Source organism: Lineus longissimus, chromosome 1, assembly GCF_910592395.1.
Source record: "Lineus longissimus chromosome 1, tnLinLong1.2, whole genome shotgun sequence".
In the NCBI taxonomy this organism is placed as follows: Eukaryota; Metazoa; Nemertea; class Pilidiophora; order Heteronemertea; family Lineidae; genus Lineus; species Lineus longissimus.
The window spans coordinates 1,766,262-1,786,521 of record NC_088308.1 but is presented as its reverse complement, the minus strand read 5'-3'; the positions used below and the strand labels follow the sequence as shown (position 1 = coordinate 1,786,521).

The following is a 20,260-nucleotide window of genomic DNA, read 5'->3' as shown; positions in this document are numbered from 1 at the left end:
GTTTTCCATTATTTGCATGCATTATCCGAATGCTTCTTGTGTGCTTGGCAGATTAGAGAAAGAGAGAGTTGACTTGGATATGGAATGCGAAGACCTTTTAAACAGTTTAGAAATCTCTGAAAAACAAAAGGTACAGTACTGGACTTAAATGATTTCTTGAAAATCATTCATTGGAAAGGCTTGACGGTACTCGGACTCAAACTTGAACAATCTCCATGATACATGCATATCAGATCCAAATGACGTCTGAAGTCCAAAAGTGTTTTTGTTGTTAAGATAATACCTTTTGCAAATCTACTCGCTCAGTAGAGGGATCATGACTCCATGTTTTCTCTCCCCAGGGATCATCTGAGAAACTCGCAAAGAACCTCGAACACCAGCTCTCTGAACTCAACTCCAAGGTCGACGAATCTAACCGTGCGATCATGGAATTGAACTCACAGAAGACTAAGCTCCAGGCTGAGAACGGTGACCTTGCCAAGCAGCTAGAGGAAGCTGAACACCAGATTAGCGCACTTACCAAGGTCAAATCCAGCCTTGCTTCACAGTTGGAGGAGGCTAAGCGTACCGCTGATGAAGAGAGCAGGGCCAAGGCCAAGCTGAGTGGAGAGGTCCGCAACATGAATGCCGACCTTGACGGCCTTAGAGACCAACTTGAAGAGGAACAGGAGGGCAAATCTGATCTGCAGCGCCAGCTTGCCAAGTCACATGCCGAAATCCAACAATGGCGTGCCAAGTTTGAGGGTGAGGGTGTCAACAGGTCTGAAGAGCTCGAGGAAGCCAAGTAAGTCAGAAAGAAGTGGCCTTTTAAGAATGTAAATGCATTTACAGTCCTTGTTAAAAATCAAAGAAATCGTTCAAACCAAGTTCGTTGTCGATCAGAATAGCCAGATTTCATCAATTATAAGATCGTATGGTATACATTTTAAATGTATCGCGCGTTATTTTCAGGCGAAGACTCCAACAGAAATTGCAGGAGGCTGAATCTACGGTTGAGGGAGCCCAGGCCAAGTGTGCCAACCTTGAGAAGACAAAGACCAGACTCCAGGGAGAACTCGAAGATCTCATGATCGACGTCGAGAGGGCCAACGCCACTGCCACCAACCTTGAGAAGAAGCAGCGCAACTTCGACAAGACGGTCGCCGAATGGCAGCACAAGTGCAACGACTTGAACGCTGAGCTCGAGAACGTCCACAGGGAAGCTCGCGGTTACTCCACTGAGATCTTCAAGCTGAAGTCCGTTGTCGAGGAGAACCACGATGTGGTCAATGCTCTCAGGAGGGAGAACAAGAACCTTGCAGGTAGGTGTCTTTGTTTTGATACTCATCTACTGTGTATACCACAGCGACAAAGTTTACTGCAGTGCTTTGATGTTTCATGCCGCGCTGCAACCAAGCAATGCAGAAATCGCATGCATTGTGAAAATTATTCGAAATTGCGTCTACTCGCATTCAGGGTATGCTTACCTGATGGGTAGATTTCCATTGAAACCGACTTTGCCTGAATCGCTAGTTTGGGTGTCTGGGTGTGCAAACCTACCCTTGGTGTATGTCTCTCTACTGCATGAAATTGCGACAACGCACATATTATGGCTTTGTTTATGCCCCACTGCACACCCAAACACCCAAAGAAAGGATGGTTGTGCGATTTCGCATGCCCTTTGCGATGCAAGCAAAATCGGTGGACGCCTACTCTTAGGACGGAAGCATGATATCACAGGCTTTGATGTTATAAGTAATGCTCAATGTTCTTTGACTATACCTTGTGTTCTCTCATTCTAGATGAGATCCACGACCTTACTGAGCAGCTCGGCGAGGGCGGCCGCAGCACCCACGAGCTGGACAAGGCTCGCAAGAGGCTGCAGATGGAGAAGGAAGAACTTCAGCAGGCTCTAGAGGAGGCCGAGGCTGCCCTTGAACAGGAGGAAGCCAAGGTCATGCGTGGACAGCTGGAACTTTCCCAAATCCGCCAAGACATCGACAGGAGACTACAGGAGAAAGAGGAGGAGTTTGAGAACACTCGGTATGTCAAGCAGACACGTGGCTTAGTGCATGGCAGTTTAGGTTATAGATTTCACAGACACTTAATTCTCGTTTCTATAAAATTCTGTTACCTTAAGTTCTTTACGTTTTATATGTTATTTTCTCTGTGCCACCCAAGTTAAATCATTACAAAACTGCAAACTTGGAAAAGTACATTAACATGACAATATGAAATGCGTATCAAACGACTCAAGAATATCCCAAACTGTAAACCTTACAACAAAATAAATATGATAAGAAATATTTTGAAGTTGAAAATAGCCCTGAAAGCAACTGCGCAAATACGAGGTCTGGATTGCATTCTGAGGACGAAATTCCCTTGAAGCTTCAAAGCCAGCTTAATTAACGGACTCGAACAAATAAAAAAAAGTCAGAGTGAATCTCTTGAAATTAACAAGGCTGGTTGGTGCATAATGTACGTGAGATACCGCGAGTTGGGTTGGCACTAAATTAAGTTCTTCTATCACTTCTAAATGCTCAGTCTTTCTTTCTTTTGCATGACACTTTTATCTTAATTTTCTGTTGTGTCCATTTGTTAAAACTCGTATACCATACTCATATGGTGCTAAGCTAAATATGAAATAACATTGGTAGTGATATCTAAAATAAATTGACCATCACTTCTGTTATGCTTGGAAACGATACAGAGCATTGTGCTTTAGGTAATACAATCAGAATATTCCAATTATAGATTCTGATGCAATGTACTACGCTTGATAAACTTGTTAACACCGCTTTCATTTTGTGATGAACGCAATTCAATAGAATCTAATTAAGCCGTGGAACATTCTGCTCAACATCAATTGCACAACTGCACCATCCGACATGCCTGCGCTCAGTCTTCTCATTTACAGTACATACAGTTCGCACTGCTGTAAATTTCTTTACAATGCCTGCCGCATTTAATACGCTAGAAAAAAAATCTGTAAGCATACGTACATGTAGACATGTAGAAAGGCTTCATAGTTTAGTGTCTTGTAGATGTTCATTCGAAGAGGCTGAGTAAACAGTTATTTACACAAAAAGTACAGAAATTTCAGCTCTCTTGATTGTTTCTTTCAAAACTGTCTTCAAACTACAAACGCTAACTTAAAAGCAAACTGTACTTCAATACTATTTCAACACAACTTCCAACTCCAAACTGTTCACACTCACTATGCACTCTCCTCTAGTCGAATAATCATGAACTGTTAAGTGCCTGTGAGGCCTTCTTCACCTGCCATGGACCTAGTTCGTGATCTGTTTTGTAGCTGGATGTTCCGTTCCTTCTCTGTTCCCCCGAGTCATGATCGAGATATTTATTTTAAAGTTCTACTCATTTAATGTTCCACATTAAGTGAACATGCTATCAAGTGGTACAGTTTTTGAGTAGACTTGGTTATTTTTTAAAAGGGGTAAAATTCACGCTGAGGTGTCTCCTAGGAGCACATCAGTTGGAGTTTAATCTTTGTATGGTATGTTGAGATGATTCAATAATGTAATCAACCTCTCCTTACACCTACCTAAGTCTCAAACCACAGATAGGGATGTCAACTCCTTTTGTCAATTGAGACGCAAATCTACGTTTCACACCCACACCCTCCAATCATACCTAAATACCTACCCTTTATCCGACCTAAACCATCTTCCACAGAAACCTCAACACCTAAATAAACCTCTTAATACCACATACCAAGACTCGAAAACCCATCTTACCAAATCTCCTCTCTAATGCCTCAAAAACCAAACCAAGCCATTATGAAAATAAGAAATCACTTTTTGCATGACGTCAGGGTTAGTGCGTATAGGTCGAACGCAATCTTTCTCTAAACCCTAAAAAACACCTTCACTGCATGCACCCATCCTCACCCTGGGTATAAAACTAGCATTCTTGGATGATCTTATCGTGTCGATTTTGTTCATTATTTCATTTCAGAAATCAATTTATTTAGGTTATGTCATGGTTATTTTTGAGTATTTTAGATGCAAACGTTTATTTTGTTTTTTAATTTGAGTTTTGTTCATGACTTATGTTGTTCTTTCGGGCAACTAATTCGGAAAAGTGTCATAATTTAGCGATAATTCAGGCCATCGATGAAAATGTAAAATTGCCTTTTTTTACTTAACGAGAACAAACAAAGTGAAATATACGGTGTTATATTCAAAAGCTTTGAATATGACGGCCAGTGGGAAATTCCCTTCACCGGGTAATCGGCAATCGATTGGTGCATATTCTAGAAAGTGCAAAAACACGATTCTGTACTTTGTATTTGACCTCCCTATGGCTGAAAGGTTACCCAATCTCCTTTCCAACTGGCCCTCCCCATGAATGCTAATCTGTCGCCAACTTACAGCAAGAACCACCAGCGCGCTATGGATTCCATGCAGGCTAGCTTGGATGCTGAGAGTAAGGGCAAGGTCGATGCCGTCAAGGCCAAGAAGAAACTGGAGGGTGACATCAACGAGCTCGAGGTTGCACTGGACTCTTCCAACAGAGTCCGCGCCGAGTCCGAGAAGAACATCAAGAAATACCAACAACAAATTAGAGTAAGAACTTATTCTCCCCATTTCTTGTGAACAAATGGAAGCTGTATCGTTTCTCCGTTTCTTTCATGGTGCATCTCACTTATGATCATATGCTTTGATTAGAAGATTTTGAAGGCTTTGAAGAACCCGAGAGAAGACGAAATCCAAATATGTAAATATATTTTCAATGAATTACATACTTGGAGAGAAGCGCATTACCATAGTCTAACAGAAAAGCATATCAAATCTAACTATTGAAGTCAATCTTTCCATCTCACAGGAACTCCAGACTGCTGTTGAAGATGAACAGCGCCAGCGCGATGAGCTCCGTGAGCAAGCTGCCATGGCTGAGCGCCGTGCCAACTCCCTCCACGCTGAGGTCGATGAGCTGAGAACTGCCGTGGAGTCCGCTGAGAGAGCCCGCAAGGCTGCTGATAGTGAGCTCCATGAGGCATCAGACCGCGTCAATGAGCTTTCAGTCCAGAATACATCTCTCGCTGGTCACAAGAGGAAGCTTGAGGCTGATATCGCCGCCATGCAGGTGAGAGAAATGTTCGATCATCACCATCATCATCATCATCAACATTATCATTATCGTCAAGTCACAATGACATGAGAACGGATTGAACAGCGTTATATCTCAGTGATGTGTCAGAGAATGTAAAAGCATCCAAACATTGGTCATTATTTCTTAATTTGTTGTTGTCATTCCTTTACCAGGCCGACCTCGACGAGCAGAGCAACGAGATCAGGAATGCCGACGAGAGGAGCAAGAAGTCAATGGCTGATGCTTCCCGCCTTGCTGAGGAACTCCGAAGTGAACAGGACCACACCATGCAGATCGAGAAGATGAGGAAGAACCTGGAATCCCAGCTGAAGGAAATGCAGGTCCGCCTGGATGAAGCCGAGGCATCTGCCATGAAGGGAGGCAAGAGGCTGCTCCAGAAACTAGAATCCAGGGTAGGTCACTATCACTGTTTATTGTGGCTGTTACAAGGATGAGAGTTACATGTAACTTACCGCTAACCTGATGGACTCAACTGAAGGAGATAACGCAAAGTAAAACTAGTACCAGCGTTGGTGACAAACGCACAGGACCCATGCAAGTTGTTCATAACAACGGTTGATGTTCACGGGTGTGTAAAACCTGGGCAACTAAGAAAATCGGGAAATGTAACAATGTTAGTTAAACGAGTTCCATGCTTTTCTTGTCTTGATCTTACATGTAATTGGGTGTGCTATATTTTCCTCCTTGTTTTTAAATTGGCGTTTAAATTTCGTAATGCAGGTCCATGAAGTGGAAGCTGAACTTGACGCCGAACAGCGCCGCCACGTCGAGACCCAGAAGAACACGCGCAAGGCTGACCGCCGCCTCAAGGAGCTGGCATTCCAGTCTGACGAGGACCGCAAGAACCAAGAGCGTATCCAAGAATTGGTTGACAAGCTACAGAACAAGATCAAGACCTACAAGAGACAGGTTGAAGAAGCCGTAAGTATTCATTTGAGCTTTTCCAGTGGTGGGTGTAGGAGTACATTTAGATGGTCTGAATCCAACCGTTCAAGATTTACGTGTACATTGAAGCTTGTGGTCCTGTACAGAGCTCCATTTGTGGTCCAATGATGAAGTCATTAACAAAAATTCTAACCCCTCTATCTCCTGCACCCACAACTGGAAAAACTTAGGAATTGGGTTCCTATGGTCAGGTAGGCGTACTCTATCCCACAACACATTAAAATCATTTGTAGCCTGCATGTTAAATAAAAGTCGCTCAGCTCCCGGACAAACAGATAAAGGATTGGAATCCGGTTTTGGGATGATGTTGGGCTTTTGTGTCTGAAGTTTATCTATAATTTTTTCGTACTTTTAGGGTCGGGACACAAACTGTTTTGATCGATCTGAGGTTTGCAGAGTTAATTTATTACCTAACCGTACACCCTGGCCTTACTTTGCCTTGATCAGATTGTCTTGAAAGATGTTCGAAAAAAATAACTCCGATCTACCGTAATTTGATTTGTCTCTTCAGGAGGAAATTGCTGCCATCAACTTGGCCAAATTCCGTAAGGTGACACACGAACTTGAAGAGGCCGAGGAGCGTGCTGATGCATCTGAGAATGCCCTTGGGAAACTCCGTGCCAAGAACAGGAGTTCCGTGTCTGTTGGACGCAGCTCAGCGGTAGGCGCAGGCGGATCATCCGTCGAGATCTCCTACGAGCACAAGTCGAAGAGCTCGAGAACTCTCAGCAGCTAAACGGGGAACTCGTATTGAATTTAGATTAGAAACGGTAGAGAAACTGGAATACTAGGCCTGTACCCTTAAACAGATGGGAACATCTCTAACGCTTATTTTGTATATAATGTCGCTCAAGTTCAAGTCCTTTCACTGCTTCTGTTTTGCACGAGTTCGCAAAGCCACCCAAATTTTCCAATGCTTATTTCAGAATAGATTATTTCTTGCCCTCAATTCACCCCATTTTATCTCTCCAGCTTTGTACATAAGCTGCGGAAATTCAAGCTTGATTATCATGCTTTTATGATAGTTTTGCACTGAATTTATCTCCCCAGCAACATATTTCACACAAAAATTTCAAGACAAAATCTAGCACTTGAAACATGTATGCGAATGTCTATAAAATCAGTCCTTCCCCATCTTTGCTTATTGAAAGTATTTCTAATCATTCATTTCAATATCATCAACGAAAAAGTGTTAGAGAAGCTAAACAATGGGCCAAATAATTGAAAGTTCTACCAGCGGGTCGAAGATAGCTTACATGTACTACATGTAGCTGGAATTATATATATCAGAATTCGAAGCAAATCGAAAATACGTTTTAGAATTTTCTAAGAGTTCCCTGGAGACGGTGCTGTAAGTTACGAAATGCCTTCTGCTCGACTCTTGAACAGTTGATGTGATTGCCATGCATCAAAAGAACGCATCAACTTTAATGACCTATAAACTAGCAGGAAAAATCAAAAACATTTTTTCTGCATTGTTTTTAATTTTGATTGCAGAGTATCGCAACACTGTTCAAGAGTTTTCTATCGATTTCCTTTCAGAAAGTAGACTAGATTATAATTCATCTTTAGTCATCTAAAAACTGTGCCGACGTGTTGAATAGGGTTGAGGCACGTCTTTCACACATAAGCCTTCTTACAGCTGAAATATGCCTTTTGTACCGGTGCTACTCAACCAGCTTAAGCTCGTCGACACAGTACCTTAAACTGAATTCAGAAACTGCCGTTATTGGTCTATAACATCACATTCTTCATGTTAACTCTCGTCAGTAGAATATTATGAAATCTCAATTTAACATGCACACCTTAGCACATAATATTAACATACTATGAAGTGGATGTCTGACTTGGGTCTCGAACTGTCGGCACAATTTGTAACATTTTTGGCCATTTCTATACGGGTAACTTTGACTAGCAATTACATTGTCTCTCGGAATATTACATAAGAGTCAACCATACTTGCTGAGCAGAAACTTATAATACAGTCACCATTTTGCTTATGTCGGTGAGGAAATCATAGACCGTGGCGACATTCTGAGACAGTTCCTCATAAGAACGATTTGACATTTCAGCCAGCAAAGTAAAAGGGAAATCTCATAAACTCCTTTTTTTAACACATAAGGTAATTTTGACGAGGGTGATTTTGCATGGCAGTGAGAGCCCGTACCCTTCGAGTGGAAAGTCAATATTGGTTGTCCAGACCATAGATAGATATAGTCATAGCCATTCATTTCATTCTATATAGCCTTACCAGTTTATATTTCTTGCATTATGTGTTGTATAGTATCCTTGATTTCATTGTCATCAACCCCTTTGACAAATTTATGAAAGCATCACATGAACTGTACTCACATTTGCAGCGTGAACTTCGTAAATTCCCATCGCGAAGTTCTCTAATTCAGAGTCCAATGCCTTGGGTTGTCATCAGCAATGCATCTCCGCTACACATTATGGTGACATATCGAATGGCCGCGCGAGAGCGTGGAATAAAGTTCCAGTGACAATTGACCCGCCCGATCTATTGTGGCTGATGAAATTAATGGGTGTAAGGAGTGTACTTAACCCTCTTAATGTCGCGTGAGAAGAGATTCGGGCCGGCGTGTCTATTGATGCCCGGAACCAGTATACTTATATTCATCCGACTCATCGCTGTGATATTGGTTCTAGCAAAGAGAAGTTCTATGGAATGAAAGATTGTGGTTTTTGTGATGTTTTCAAAATCGATGCCACATATATTTTGTACATATTGCCCTGAGCGAGTGTCCCTTGCCCCACCATTCCCATCAGATTCATTTTGCACCTCTCCCACCCTTTCTGTGTTGTGCTCCTTACCATGGTCCTCTCTTATCTGTCTTCGTTCTAACAGCCACCACCAGCCTCGTTCTCATTAGTAACCAGGAGACGACGCGAACCCTCCGAGTAATTGTAAGTCAGCAGTTGATTTATTAACACGCTGCGTCTTTAACATCGATACCGTGATACAGGTCACTGGTTAAGAACTTACCTGATTTTACACTTTGGTAAAACATTTAAAAACACTGTGTCGAAATGTTTCATTTTCATTATGGATTATGTATTAACCTCGTTTTGACCTCAGATATTTTGGTGAGACAACCACAACCACCTATAAAGTTTAAGGTGTTTCAGAACAGACATTGATGCCTCATTTTGCCCAATACCACGGTACTGCCTTGGTTTTGACCTACATCCCAGCTCCACTCCCGTGGAGTTTGGTGAGTCAACGAGAACCTCAGTTTACTATCAATTCCTTAAATTGAAAAAAAGAGATTCGCTGATCGAATTGCAGGTGTGACGGGAATCACTATGACGATTCAGTCATAGCATTGTCTTACTAAGTATTTGCTAACAATGCATTCCATTGTGGGAACAGAGTCTCAGGCCGTACCTCTTCAGCTTACCCTTGAACAATAAGTAAACAATGATTCAGGACTAATTTAGTCTAAATCTACTTTCACACCGTCTGCACTCATAATCTGTATTATGACGTAAGTGCGAAATTCACCACAAAGTGGTTTCACGTTGCGTCATCTCCTGCCATGCTTGAGGATCAGAAAAAGGAAAACAAGTCAGCCACGACAAATCATTGTTCTGCCCTCCAACATGGCTGACCGTGAAAACACCATATATGCACCGCCACAATATTTCAAGTCTATGTTTGTTTGAAATTGATTGGATGTAAAATCTTTGTGGTCAAGATGCAGAGGTAATATCGGCATGCAACATATACCGCTGTTGAGGTTCATATAGCTGACATTGGAACATATTTGAGACAACTAGCTGACTAAGTATTTGCAGTTGATTTTCCAAAAAACTTTTATACCTCTGATGGAAAGTGCTATCTTACAGTGATCTGTATCTATGTTTATCTGCATCCAAATAACTTATACTTCTCGTATTCGCATGCGGCTAGTTGGTAGGTTTGTTTTTTTTTGTTTCTGTGCATGATTTTTATACGTTTTATATTTTCAGCTTATTAGCATTATTGCTGTCTTTACCCAGGGTTATCAAAGTCTATAGCTTGTTTTAGCTATCATGCAAGATACACGGGCTTGTTGTGTTTCTAGCCTAAAATTATGTACTGCAGGTTTAAAAATTGGTTTAAATCGCTTTTGAATTAGCTATAGCTAGTTGCATCCATGCTTGGCAGTTTATCTCTTTTCTGCAAGTTAGCCAATGCCGCAGAGCATTCAGAATGGAATTCAGAAAACTCGTTTTAAGCAGCGAGTTAGTTGGTTCAAATGCCAGAAGCAGTTTGAGAAATACACTTTTGCTGCGATATAAGCCAGTTGAAGGACAAAGAACAGACGCCTGGCCACCTGCTTCAGTGGGCATTCTTTTCGGGAACAAACTCTTGGGATCACCAGATCTTGACGATTGAATCAATCAATTATAGCCTCTCAGCTACAATCAACACAGCACAACCTGGCCTGTTACATAAATAATTAAAATGTCACGTGCTTATGTTTTCTCTGCTTCTGTTCCAGTACGCGTCAGCATATGTACGAACCCCCGTGACTCGTTCAGCTTCGTTTGTGTCCTACCGATCCAATGGGGGAGATCCCAAAGATGAAGAAGAGTGACATTGATTTAATTGATCCATCAATCATCAACCTGTCATGTAGGAGTGCACCTAATTCTAGACCGTTTGGTCTACGTCATTGTTTTTTGCGAATGACGTCATAACGTATGGATATTTCCTTGTGATTAGTGATTCCTACAAGTGGACGTAGTCAAATTTAGATGGCCGTGTGTATATATTATTTTATCTTAACTTAATTTTTGCAAGGTTCATAATGATGAGCCGATTGGAAGTACAGTATCATCAGTAAGAAAGGACGTTGACTCTCAGTTATCTGGACGCTGATTGAACCAACATGTAAAAGGATCACAACATTTGCCTTGCCACCAGTATGAAACAATTTTTTAGTTTTTGTTAAGTTTGAAAATGTTTTCATCGGCGACATTAGGCAGCGAGTATGAGTTCTACTCAAAACGTAGCGTTTCGTAGGTTGAGCCTTTCCGACTGTAACTTGCATGTTACATTTGAAACGTTTTTCATTCCACTTATGGCGACCATGAAAGAAATAGTACGCCATTTGTCAGTCGTTGAAACATTGTAGCTAGTGCCTGAAGGTCAGTCTCCCTCATTGGAAGGACAATATAACTATGGAAATTATCAACTCTGACCACTTTTGTTTTAAAAGTCTGGATTGTTTTGTCACTGAAAATGACTTGACACTAATATTGAAGCCGAGCAGTGTGTGTATCTCAGTGATAAAAACATTTTCCTTTTTTCTTTAAAGTTCACTGTGTACTTTCCCTTGCAATAAACGACTATATAGAGCAGTAAACAATGCCTCTGTTTTGTGTCGCATGTTGATTTTTGCATGGTGATGCTTGACAATGGGTGATATGAATAAAGACTAGTAAATGCTTTTACTTCAATTTTGTATAGAAAGGCCTAGTGCAAATGTACATGGAGTTTTAGATAAAAGCATTTGCTAGTCTTTATTCATATCACCCAATGTCTCAGTCAAGAACGATACGGTTAGCAGTTTGCGTTCTATCGTCAAGTATTGACGGCTCTGAATAGAACTATACCCCAATTTGTCACCAACCAAGAAGTAATGACAGTTTTCCGGGGGACATTTAAAACTGGTACATCGGCCTTGCCACCAGTTATCTTCGCCGTTTCTACTTGTGGCATTGGCGGCTACAGGAGAGACGAAGGAGCAACCAACTTCGGTCACTCGGCAACCCATTGGTCCAGCCAGGAATTGCAACAAGATGTAGAGATCCGGCCATGCACCAACCAATGGGTGGGCGAGTGGCTGGGAAAGATCTCGCCTCTTGTCTGACGATGGTGCATACCTGCTGAGGTATATTCGGATCACCCAAACAATTCCCATTAACCTAGCCAGGAATTGACATTGAATACATGCATTTCGTCAAGTAATCACCTGGGGACACGAAGTAGCATCTAGGTATCTCCCAGGTCGCAACCCGAACATGATCGAGACCGCTATTGCCCTGACTATCCACAGGTGTCGGATCTCATAGAGAACAACGACAATACACACTAGGGCCCAGGGATATGGTTGAACCCCATACCTAGCCTTACTTAGGTGGAGATGGGGTGCATCGAGGACAAGTTTGAATGTCATGGGAGTAATTGTATGTCTTTCTTACCAAAATATGCCTCTGGATGTCTGTGGCATGTCTCGTCCAATGCTAAAGAGACAGGGTTCTTTCTCATACATGCCCGAGTGATTTTGTCTGCATTCCTCTTATCAACTGCCTCGGACAAATTGACCAGCTTTTGTTGACACCGCGGCAGAGCATTTGTTCGTCCTTCCCTGAGGATGATCTTAGTGTTGTGCAACACCACTATATTTTGATAAATGTGATCTTGTCACATTCCTGAGTTCAACTGAGTACCTTTGGCCAGAACCATACTTTGAATCATGCGAAACATGTCTGGTCATCATCATAACTTTGCACCGAAATGCGTGCAGACACCCTGCAGTCTTGCCACACATCCCACTTGGCAAGGATATGAATAAGAAGGAACACGAAGAGGTATTACTTTTTGTGATGCTTTACTACATTCTACTATGTCTTGTACACGGGATGCAAACTAGTTGCGCAATTACAAGTGTTGGCAAGTTTTATAACACCACTAACACGACTTAAACATTCCAAAACTATGAAGACATGGGGTATTCTCAAAATTCTTTCACGGGCGGTGAGGAGACATGAACGAAGAACAAAGATGTTGTTCTAGATCGGAAAACAAGAAAGGTAAGGTGTAATGTTTTGCATGTGAACGATGATCGATTACAACGCTTCAAAGTGCATTTGAAGTTATCACAGCTTACGAGAGACTAATCCTGAATTCTGATGCGTTTTGCACAAAAATTCCTGTATTTCATCTTAGAGTAATCAACCATTTATTTCATCAATAAATGCTGTCCAGGGAAGTTTTTAATCGACAAAAGTCACGGTATTAGAACGCATTTAGTCGTATGAAAATCCAAGAAATGTTTGTGTGTCCAACACTTGTTATAACATGGTCGTTAGACATCCTCCGTGTAATGTTACTGTTATAAGTGAACATTAATAAGACTTGGAGTCGTATCTAAAAGAGTGACTCGCTGATAACTAATCTAAAAGGTTCCAACTCGTATTTGTCTACAACAATTTACTTCTCCGGTTTTCTTTTCTCACTTTCTCGGCAAATCTGAAAAATAACAAGAACAGATTTGTTATCGGTGTTTTAATTATCTGCCAGTCATTTTTTCTCGTCTGTACATCGATTTGAGGCAATTAGTCAGCAGGACCAAGATAACATTTTCCAAAACGATGACATATTGCATGTTTTAGGGCCTTTTTGTGCCGCAGGAGGAAAATCACTACATTTCAGTCAATACTGAACTGTTTTGATAAAACAACTGAAACCAACATGTTATCTACTTGCATTAATCTAAAGCTTCAATTTCAATTGGTCCATATTGTGGCTGCCCAATTCTTCTATGTTTGAAGTGCGGGTGTTCACATTCTGATTCACATGTACGTGCTGTGAAGACGCTATTTAGCCGGTTTTGGTGCGTCTGTTTCATAGGTTTATTACATGTGATGGGCGGCTTTCGTTGTTAAACCTTTGTTCACAAAAACACCCTCCCGCCCGAAAGGCTTGGACATCGGTGTTAGTCGCGCGTTGGTCCGAGCTGTTTATTTCCTATTCCTCGGGACCAAGGCGTGGCTGCACGTGAAGTCCATCACTTTGGATACTTGCTTTTTTTGCAGCACATCCTCTTACAGCCAAATCTGCCGAGATAGCGTCCACGTGTGAGGCACTTGTTGCGACATCTTCCGCCTACTTGCCTGCATGTTTTTTCTGTAAAAAAGAAACGAAATTGGTCACTTACAAAGCACTTACAAATGATAAAGAAAGATTCTGCAAAATTCTACGAGGGCGTTTCCCCTTTGCGGTAGATGTCGCGGAAAAGTAATGTTTGACCACGTCACTTTTGCAAATTGTCCCAAAACTCAAATGGTCCGAGCTAAACATGTGAATTGCAGGAGATCGTTTCGCCGCCGTGTACATGTACCGTCTATGGTAACATGGTTGGAGCACTTGAAAATCCAAGAAATGTTTGTGTGTCCAACACTTATTATAACATGGTCGTTAGAAATCCTCCGTGTAATGTTACTGTTATAAGTGAACATTAATAAGACTTGGAGTCATATCTAAAAGAGTGACTCGCTGATAACTACTCTAAAAGGTTCCAACTCGTATTTGTCTACAACAATTTTACTTCTCCGATTTTATTTTCTTACTTACTCAAATCTGAATAATAACAAGAACAAATTTGTTATCGGTATTTCAGTTATCTGCCAGACATATTTTTCTCGTCTGTACATCGATTGGAGGCAATTAGTCAGCGGGACCAAGATAACATTTACCAGAACGATGACATCTAGCATGTTTTAGGGCATTTTTGGTGCAGCAGCAGGAAAATCACTACATTTCAATCAATACTGAACTGTTTTGATAAAACAACTGACACCAAAATGTAATCTACTTGCATTAATCTAAAGCTTCTATTTCAATTTGTCCATATTGTGGCTGCCCAATTCTTCTATGTTTGAAGTGCGGGTGTTCACATTCTGATTTACATGTACGTTCTGTGTAGACGCTATTTAGCAGGTTTTGGTGCGTCTGTTTCATAGGTCTATTACATGTGATATAGGCCTTCTGCAAACCTAGCGTCTAAACTGCATATGGCTTTGTTTTACTTTGTCTCTCTCGTCTATTTCAAAGAGATGACTTCATTAAAGCACGTAGGGCCCCTTTTCCTCCGGTTTGTATTTGGGAATAGGCGTAGCGGAGTGGGTTGTCACTGAGCGGTTATTGATGGGCGGCTTTCGCTGTTAAACCTTTGTTAGTCGCGCGTTGGTCCGAGCTGTTTATTTCCTATTCCTCGGGACCAAAGGCGTGGCTGCACGTGACGTCCATCACCTTTGATACTTACTTTTGCAGCACGTGCGTTTCGAACCACAGTTTCGTTTCCCAAGGAATCCAGATTTAGATCCACACGATAGGCTACAACGACCTCCTAGTTTACGGCAGCTCTTCTCTGAAGTGATAAAAAGTGATTTTAGGGATGAAACTTTTATCATGTACATCAGAATCTAGTACAACGAACTGTGAGCAAGAAAAAACAAATATATTGCGTACATCAGGTACCACCTGGTTATGCCCGCCGAAATGGTAATTTACAGGAGAGCAATGCATAGAAATACTTGATGTCTGTGAGAATACATATGGTTGCATTTAGTTATTCATTCGGGGTTTAGTTCCATCATTATGGGAAAATGTGTTACGCTTCTTTCAAACCAGCAGCTAATTGCTTGGTACTGGCAACATCTGAAAATAACACTAGAGTCGAAGAATGATACTAACTGCATTTGAATCCGTTTCCATAGTATCCAGACTTGCAATTGCAACCGTATCTATGCGTGATGTTGTTCACTTTACAAGTGGCAAACCTGTGACAGGCTTTTTGTCGATACCTTTTAAATTTACCGTTGCGGCATGTAAACCTCCACTTACAGTTGCTGGACACCCTAAACTGTCCTTTCTGGGAGATAAAAGTCAGTAAATCAGCATTGAATAAAAGTTTTTTCGTCACAAGCAAGTATGATTTACACGATCTATGGTCAAAGGCAATATCATTTTATTCGTACGCGATTTCGCTCATGAATAACTAATCAAAGTGATTACTTTTGCAGTCGTTCAGGCAGGCAGCAGGGGTAACAGCGCATTATGTAATCATCCGTCACCCCTTCCATTTGCCAGATTAACTGCGAATACGACAACCAAAATTAGTTATGCATGAACGACATCGCGTACGAATAAATAGATCGGACAAAGTGATGCGATATTCAGAAAAAAAACAAACCTGTCTATGAGGTGGACGGACAAAAAGTGTCCAAAATTTGTACACATCATCTCTGATTAGGTGTTGTATATATATCGTGTACATTTCAGCACCGCGGCCATTGGACCGCACCAAATGACAACGAGAACTTGATGTACATTGCATTGGTCAGGTTTTCAGGCCTACATTGGATTTACTTTTGGGAAATGTTTATAGCCAAACATCAACTGAGCCTGCTCATGGCAGTAAAATATGTATACATTTAACATACCTTCATATAGTGAACAACTCTGCCTCTCTTTACAATATAGCAACCACAGAGCTTCTTTTTGACACAGGCCGTTCCACTCAGTACATAACCGTTCTTACATTTACAGCCTTCGACCATCTTACTTCTTTTCACCCGCTTACAAATACGGCGCTTCACGGTTCGAGGCAATGGGCAACGTGGCTGACAAGGATTCATCCTTCTCTTGTAAACCGAGTTCTTTGGACAGGTCATTGCTTCAGGATGGAAGAGTCAAGTCAGATTTAAAACAATTACTGTATATAGTTTTACTAATCGATGGAACATGATTAAATTGGGAACAAATAGTTGGATTCAAGTATAAATTCACTCTCATGCTTAGGGAAGAGGCGTGGAAGCGTCCTGGTATAACATAGGTTTTTCAGGCAGCTTTTCATTTTCTCGCATTGTCACCGTCAAATTTGGAACAAAAACTGACTTAGTGCTCCCCACCCCATCAAGACTACGAGAGAGACAACTACCCTTACTTAACAATGTGCTGTGCACTGGTTTATTCGTTTTTAACAATCATTGCAAAGATGTTTGTGAGACTGAGAGAAAGACTCACGGCAGAAGTTTCTCTTTCTCCACGGAGTGCTAGATGGGAAACCATTCTGTCTGCATCTCTGCGCAAAAGCCTCAATGGACTGGCACACGGCTCTCCTACGGGTTTTCGCGGGTGTGAAGAATTCACAGGAATCGAAGATACAGTTCTCGATGGATGCCTTCCATACGTTCAATTTTTTTATACAGTTCTTGAATGGTCCATTCTTCTTTTGGATGATGCTGCAGCTTCGCATGAGGATGCGTTTTTTAGTTTTTGGACATTTTGGATTAGCAGGTGCAATTTTACAGTTTCTGAAAGGACAAGTAATCCATCGTAAAAAAATGTCTACACAATTGAGCCCAATGGCCATGTTTCGTCTTGTCGGGCGGGGGCATATTGCAATTATTTTCATCGACTGGGACGGCTGTGGCTGATGCAGAGGTAGTTTTGCACCTAGAAGGTTACATGGGCTGTACCTTATTTATATAATGTACAACTTTGTATACAACAGATCCATATGGATTTGACCTCGGGCGTTCACTCCAAACGTTTTTGAAGTCTGAAACCCCAAGAGGCCCCTAGAAATTTACAACCAGTGACCGAAGTTATATTCTACTTATTCACAGCCGAATAGCCATCGACGTTCCACACCTAGGCGACCCAGATATGGCGATAAGTTAAGGGTTGACCATAAGTACCGCCACTTTGGCTGGAACTTGAAATCTTAAAGCAATTAGAACTCCTTCAAAACGAAGTGAGTGCCAGTTTCAAGGGTGGCAGTCCGTTCCTTGTTTCCCAGAGAGCAGCCTACCATGTTTTAAATGGGCATTCACTTATTTTGAAGAACTTCTAAGTGCTCTAGGATTTCAATTGCTAGCCAAAATGGTGGTACCTATCTATGGTCAGCACCTATTTCGTGACATATTTTTTACCAAATGGTTTTTGTAAACATGTTCTCGTCATAAGACCAATTCTCATCAACACTTCAAACTTTGTTGCCTGGCCACTTCGTGAAAACGGCGACCAATATGGTTTGTCATGGGAACATGATTTAAGAGATAATTTTAACTCCAAATGTTAAAATCATACATTCGCTGTAATTCAGTTTCAAAATTGAGACTAATATTCTCTCTCAATCATCAATTAGATTTCGTTATATAATGCAAGCGAAAAAGAAATCAAACCTACCCATTCACCCTGTAATTGTTGAAGTCTATCTTTGCCGTTGGTGTTTTAACTCCGTCACAGTCATCGCACATGCCAGTAAGCTTTCCTTTACCACCATAACGCTTGCTGTCCACTTTAAGGTAAACCATGTGACTGTTTTTGTAGGTCAGGGTAATCCCACATTCCGTCACAGTTATCGTCATAGTTTTCCCACGGAGACGAGCCTTTACGTTCACGCCATTAATACTGGTTGCATCGAGAGGAAAGTTCTCCTTTGCTCCGTCTTTCTGCATAAAAACAAGGAATAAAAAGATGTAGAAAATCTCATTTTCGGTCAGAGCAATCAATATAAATCAAGCAAATTGAGTATGTCAGGACCTCAGAGATCAAGATCAAGCAAAATTGATTTGTCTGCTTTAGATATTACAGCAGATTAGCATTGGTATTTATTTTGAGGATAACTAAAAGTATGACTGGGGTGGCTGGGAAAGGACAGCATATGACTTTCTTTAACACGAAAATAGTTTTTCTCATGCGATCGAAAAACTCAAGTATTTATCTCGAGATAATAATAAGTCCATCGATCGAGATATTACTGGAATAAAAGTTTTATATTAAAAATAAAGAATCATGGGGTGTCCTTACCCAACCTCCGTACATAACTTACGTATATGTTATAGTATTTATCCAGTTTTATTTTGATGCCGCCGGGCATCTGCAGTTCGGCAGAGCTTGTATATGAAACCCGATTATTCTTACGGTACTCATTCTCAACGAGAACAATGTAAGAGCACTTATCAATCTGCTTGGTCGTCTGTGACAGGAGGTACTTGCACACGCCCTGGAAATGGACGGTCTGGCCATCAAATGTCTTGTAATGGGGATCTCCGGCACCCCTACAAACGCAGCGTCCAAGTGCTGCAAAAATAATTTTCATACGGGGTCCTAGAATCTTGAGACTATAGCAAGTGTGGGTATTAGACAGGCGAGAATGCAGTATAAACCAGCATAGCAAAAACGCATTATAAAGGTAGTGGACACGGCCCAGTCCTTAATAGTCCTCTATGAACGTTCCTAAATGAAAATGTTGGTAAAACGAATCTATGAAGCTTGGGAAGAAAGTCAAAGAGAAATTAAAATCAAACGCACCTTTTTTCTTGCAGATTGTCCTCCGTCTTGATATGCCGATCCGAACTTTTTTATAACCAGATGGGCATTTGTAAACTAGAAAGTGAAAGACAATCAGAAAATAAGGTCGAGCTTCTTCAGTCAGCAAGATTTCTCATTTTTTTACTGGCAAAGTAAATGTACCTGAGGCCAAATGGATTTTGGCTGCAAATAATACCTCTTAAGGAAACCAAACATGCCCTTGTTGTATTTTACCTCCCCCCACATGATCAATTCTTTATTTCGAAAAGTCAAGAGTTTCAGCCAGGTGTCTGTATTTCCAGTTAGGTTTGTTTTGATCTGAAGTGCTTTATTTCTTGGTTAGTACACAACTTACAGCGGCATTTTCCTTTTTTCCATCTGTAGCCCACACCACATGCTGAAATATTGACATAGAAATTTGTAGAAGCCTGTTGAGTTAAATCTTTGTCTTTACTCTGACAACAAATGTCGATAGTGATCGACTCGGTCAGATATACATTGATTACTGGTAGTAACTGTCGATTCCCTTTCCCTTTCTTCTAAGCAGGTCAAAGAACATTTTTACTAAATGAAAATGTAGGTAAAACGAATCTATGAAGCATGGGAAGAAATTTAAAGAGAAAAAATAAAATCAAACGCACCTTTTTTCCTGCAGATTGTCCTCCGTCTCCATATGCCAGTCCGAACTTTTTTATAACCAGATGGGCATTTGTAGACTACAAAGTGAAAGACAATCAGAAAATAAGGTCGAGCTTGTTCAGTCAGCAAGACTTCTTTTTTTCTACTGGCAAAGTAAATGTAGCTAACTGTTTAGGCCAAATGGACTTTAGGTGCTGTAGGACCCTTTTAGGAAACCAAACATGCTCTTGTTGTTACCTCACCCGCATTATCAATTCTTTATTTCGAAAAGTCAAGAGTTTGGGCCAGGTGGCTGCATTACCAGTTAGGTTTTTTTTGGATCAGAGGTGTTTGATTTCTAGATTAGTATACAACTTACAGCGGCATTTTCCCTTTTTCCATCTGTAGCCTACACCACATGCTGAAATATTGACATAAAAATATCTAGAAGCATGTTGAGTTAAATCT

The 20,260-nt window shown here is 41.1% G+C and overlaps 2 protein-coding genes across 17 annotated transcripts in view; one reads left to right on the top strand and one right to left on the bottom strand.

Annotated features, from left to right (window-relative positions):
- The window catches only part of LOC135484186 (myosin heavy chain, striated muscle-like), a 43,929-nt gene extending 32,494 nt beyond the window's left edge, over positions 1-11,435 (top strand). For 13 of the 16 annotated variants that reach the window (XM_064765496.1, XM_064765513.1, XM_064765488.1 and 10 more), the window contains exons 24-32: positions 342-784; positions 952-1,301; positions 1,782-2,022; positions 4,376-4,568; positions 4,828-5,088; positions 5,268-5,507; positions 5,836-6,036; positions 6,572-6,830; positions 10,566-11,435. In XM_064765496.1, the coding sequence (XP_064621566.1) occupies positions 342-784; positions 952-1,301; positions 1,782-2,022; positions 4,376-4,568; positions 4,828-5,088; positions 5,268-5,507; positions 5,836-6,036; positions 6,572-6,796 (2,154 nt within the window). In that variant the 3' untranslated portion in view covers positions 6,797-6,830; positions 10,566-11,435. Of the gene's footprint in view, positions 1-341; positions 785-951; positions 1,302-1,781; positions 2,023-4,375; positions 4,569-4,827; positions 5,089-5,267; positions 5,508-5,835; positions 6,037-6,571; positions 6,831-8,132; positions 8,183-8,926; positions 8,986-10,565 lie in introns of all 16 variants that reach the window. The other 3 variants (XR_010446432.1, XM_064765523.1, XM_064765532.1) reach the window with 3 other exon arrangements.
- Positions 11,436-12,663: 1,228 nt separating this feature from the next.
- On the bottom strand, positions 12,664-19,884 carry LOC135484180 (zonadhesin-like). The gene is made up of 11 exons (XM_064765386.1): positions 19,816-19,884; positions 19,530-19,571; positions 19,175-19,249; positions 18,693-18,943; positions 18,047-18,312; positions 16,880-17,169; positions 16,297-16,529; positions 15,548-15,725; positions 15,117-15,221; positions 13,877-13,978; positions 12,664-13,321 (listed from the first exon to the last, which is right to left on the bottom strand). The coding sequence occupies exons 4-11, from the start codon at positions 18,738-18,740 to the stop codon at positions 13,305-13,307; spliced, it is 1,239 nt and encodes a 412-aa protein (XP_064621456.1). The 5' UTR covers positions 18,741-18,943; positions 19,175-19,249; positions 19,530-19,571; positions 19,816-19,884; the 3' UTR covers positions 12,664-13,304.
- Between the last annotated feature and the right edge of the window lie 376 nt (positions 19,885-20,260).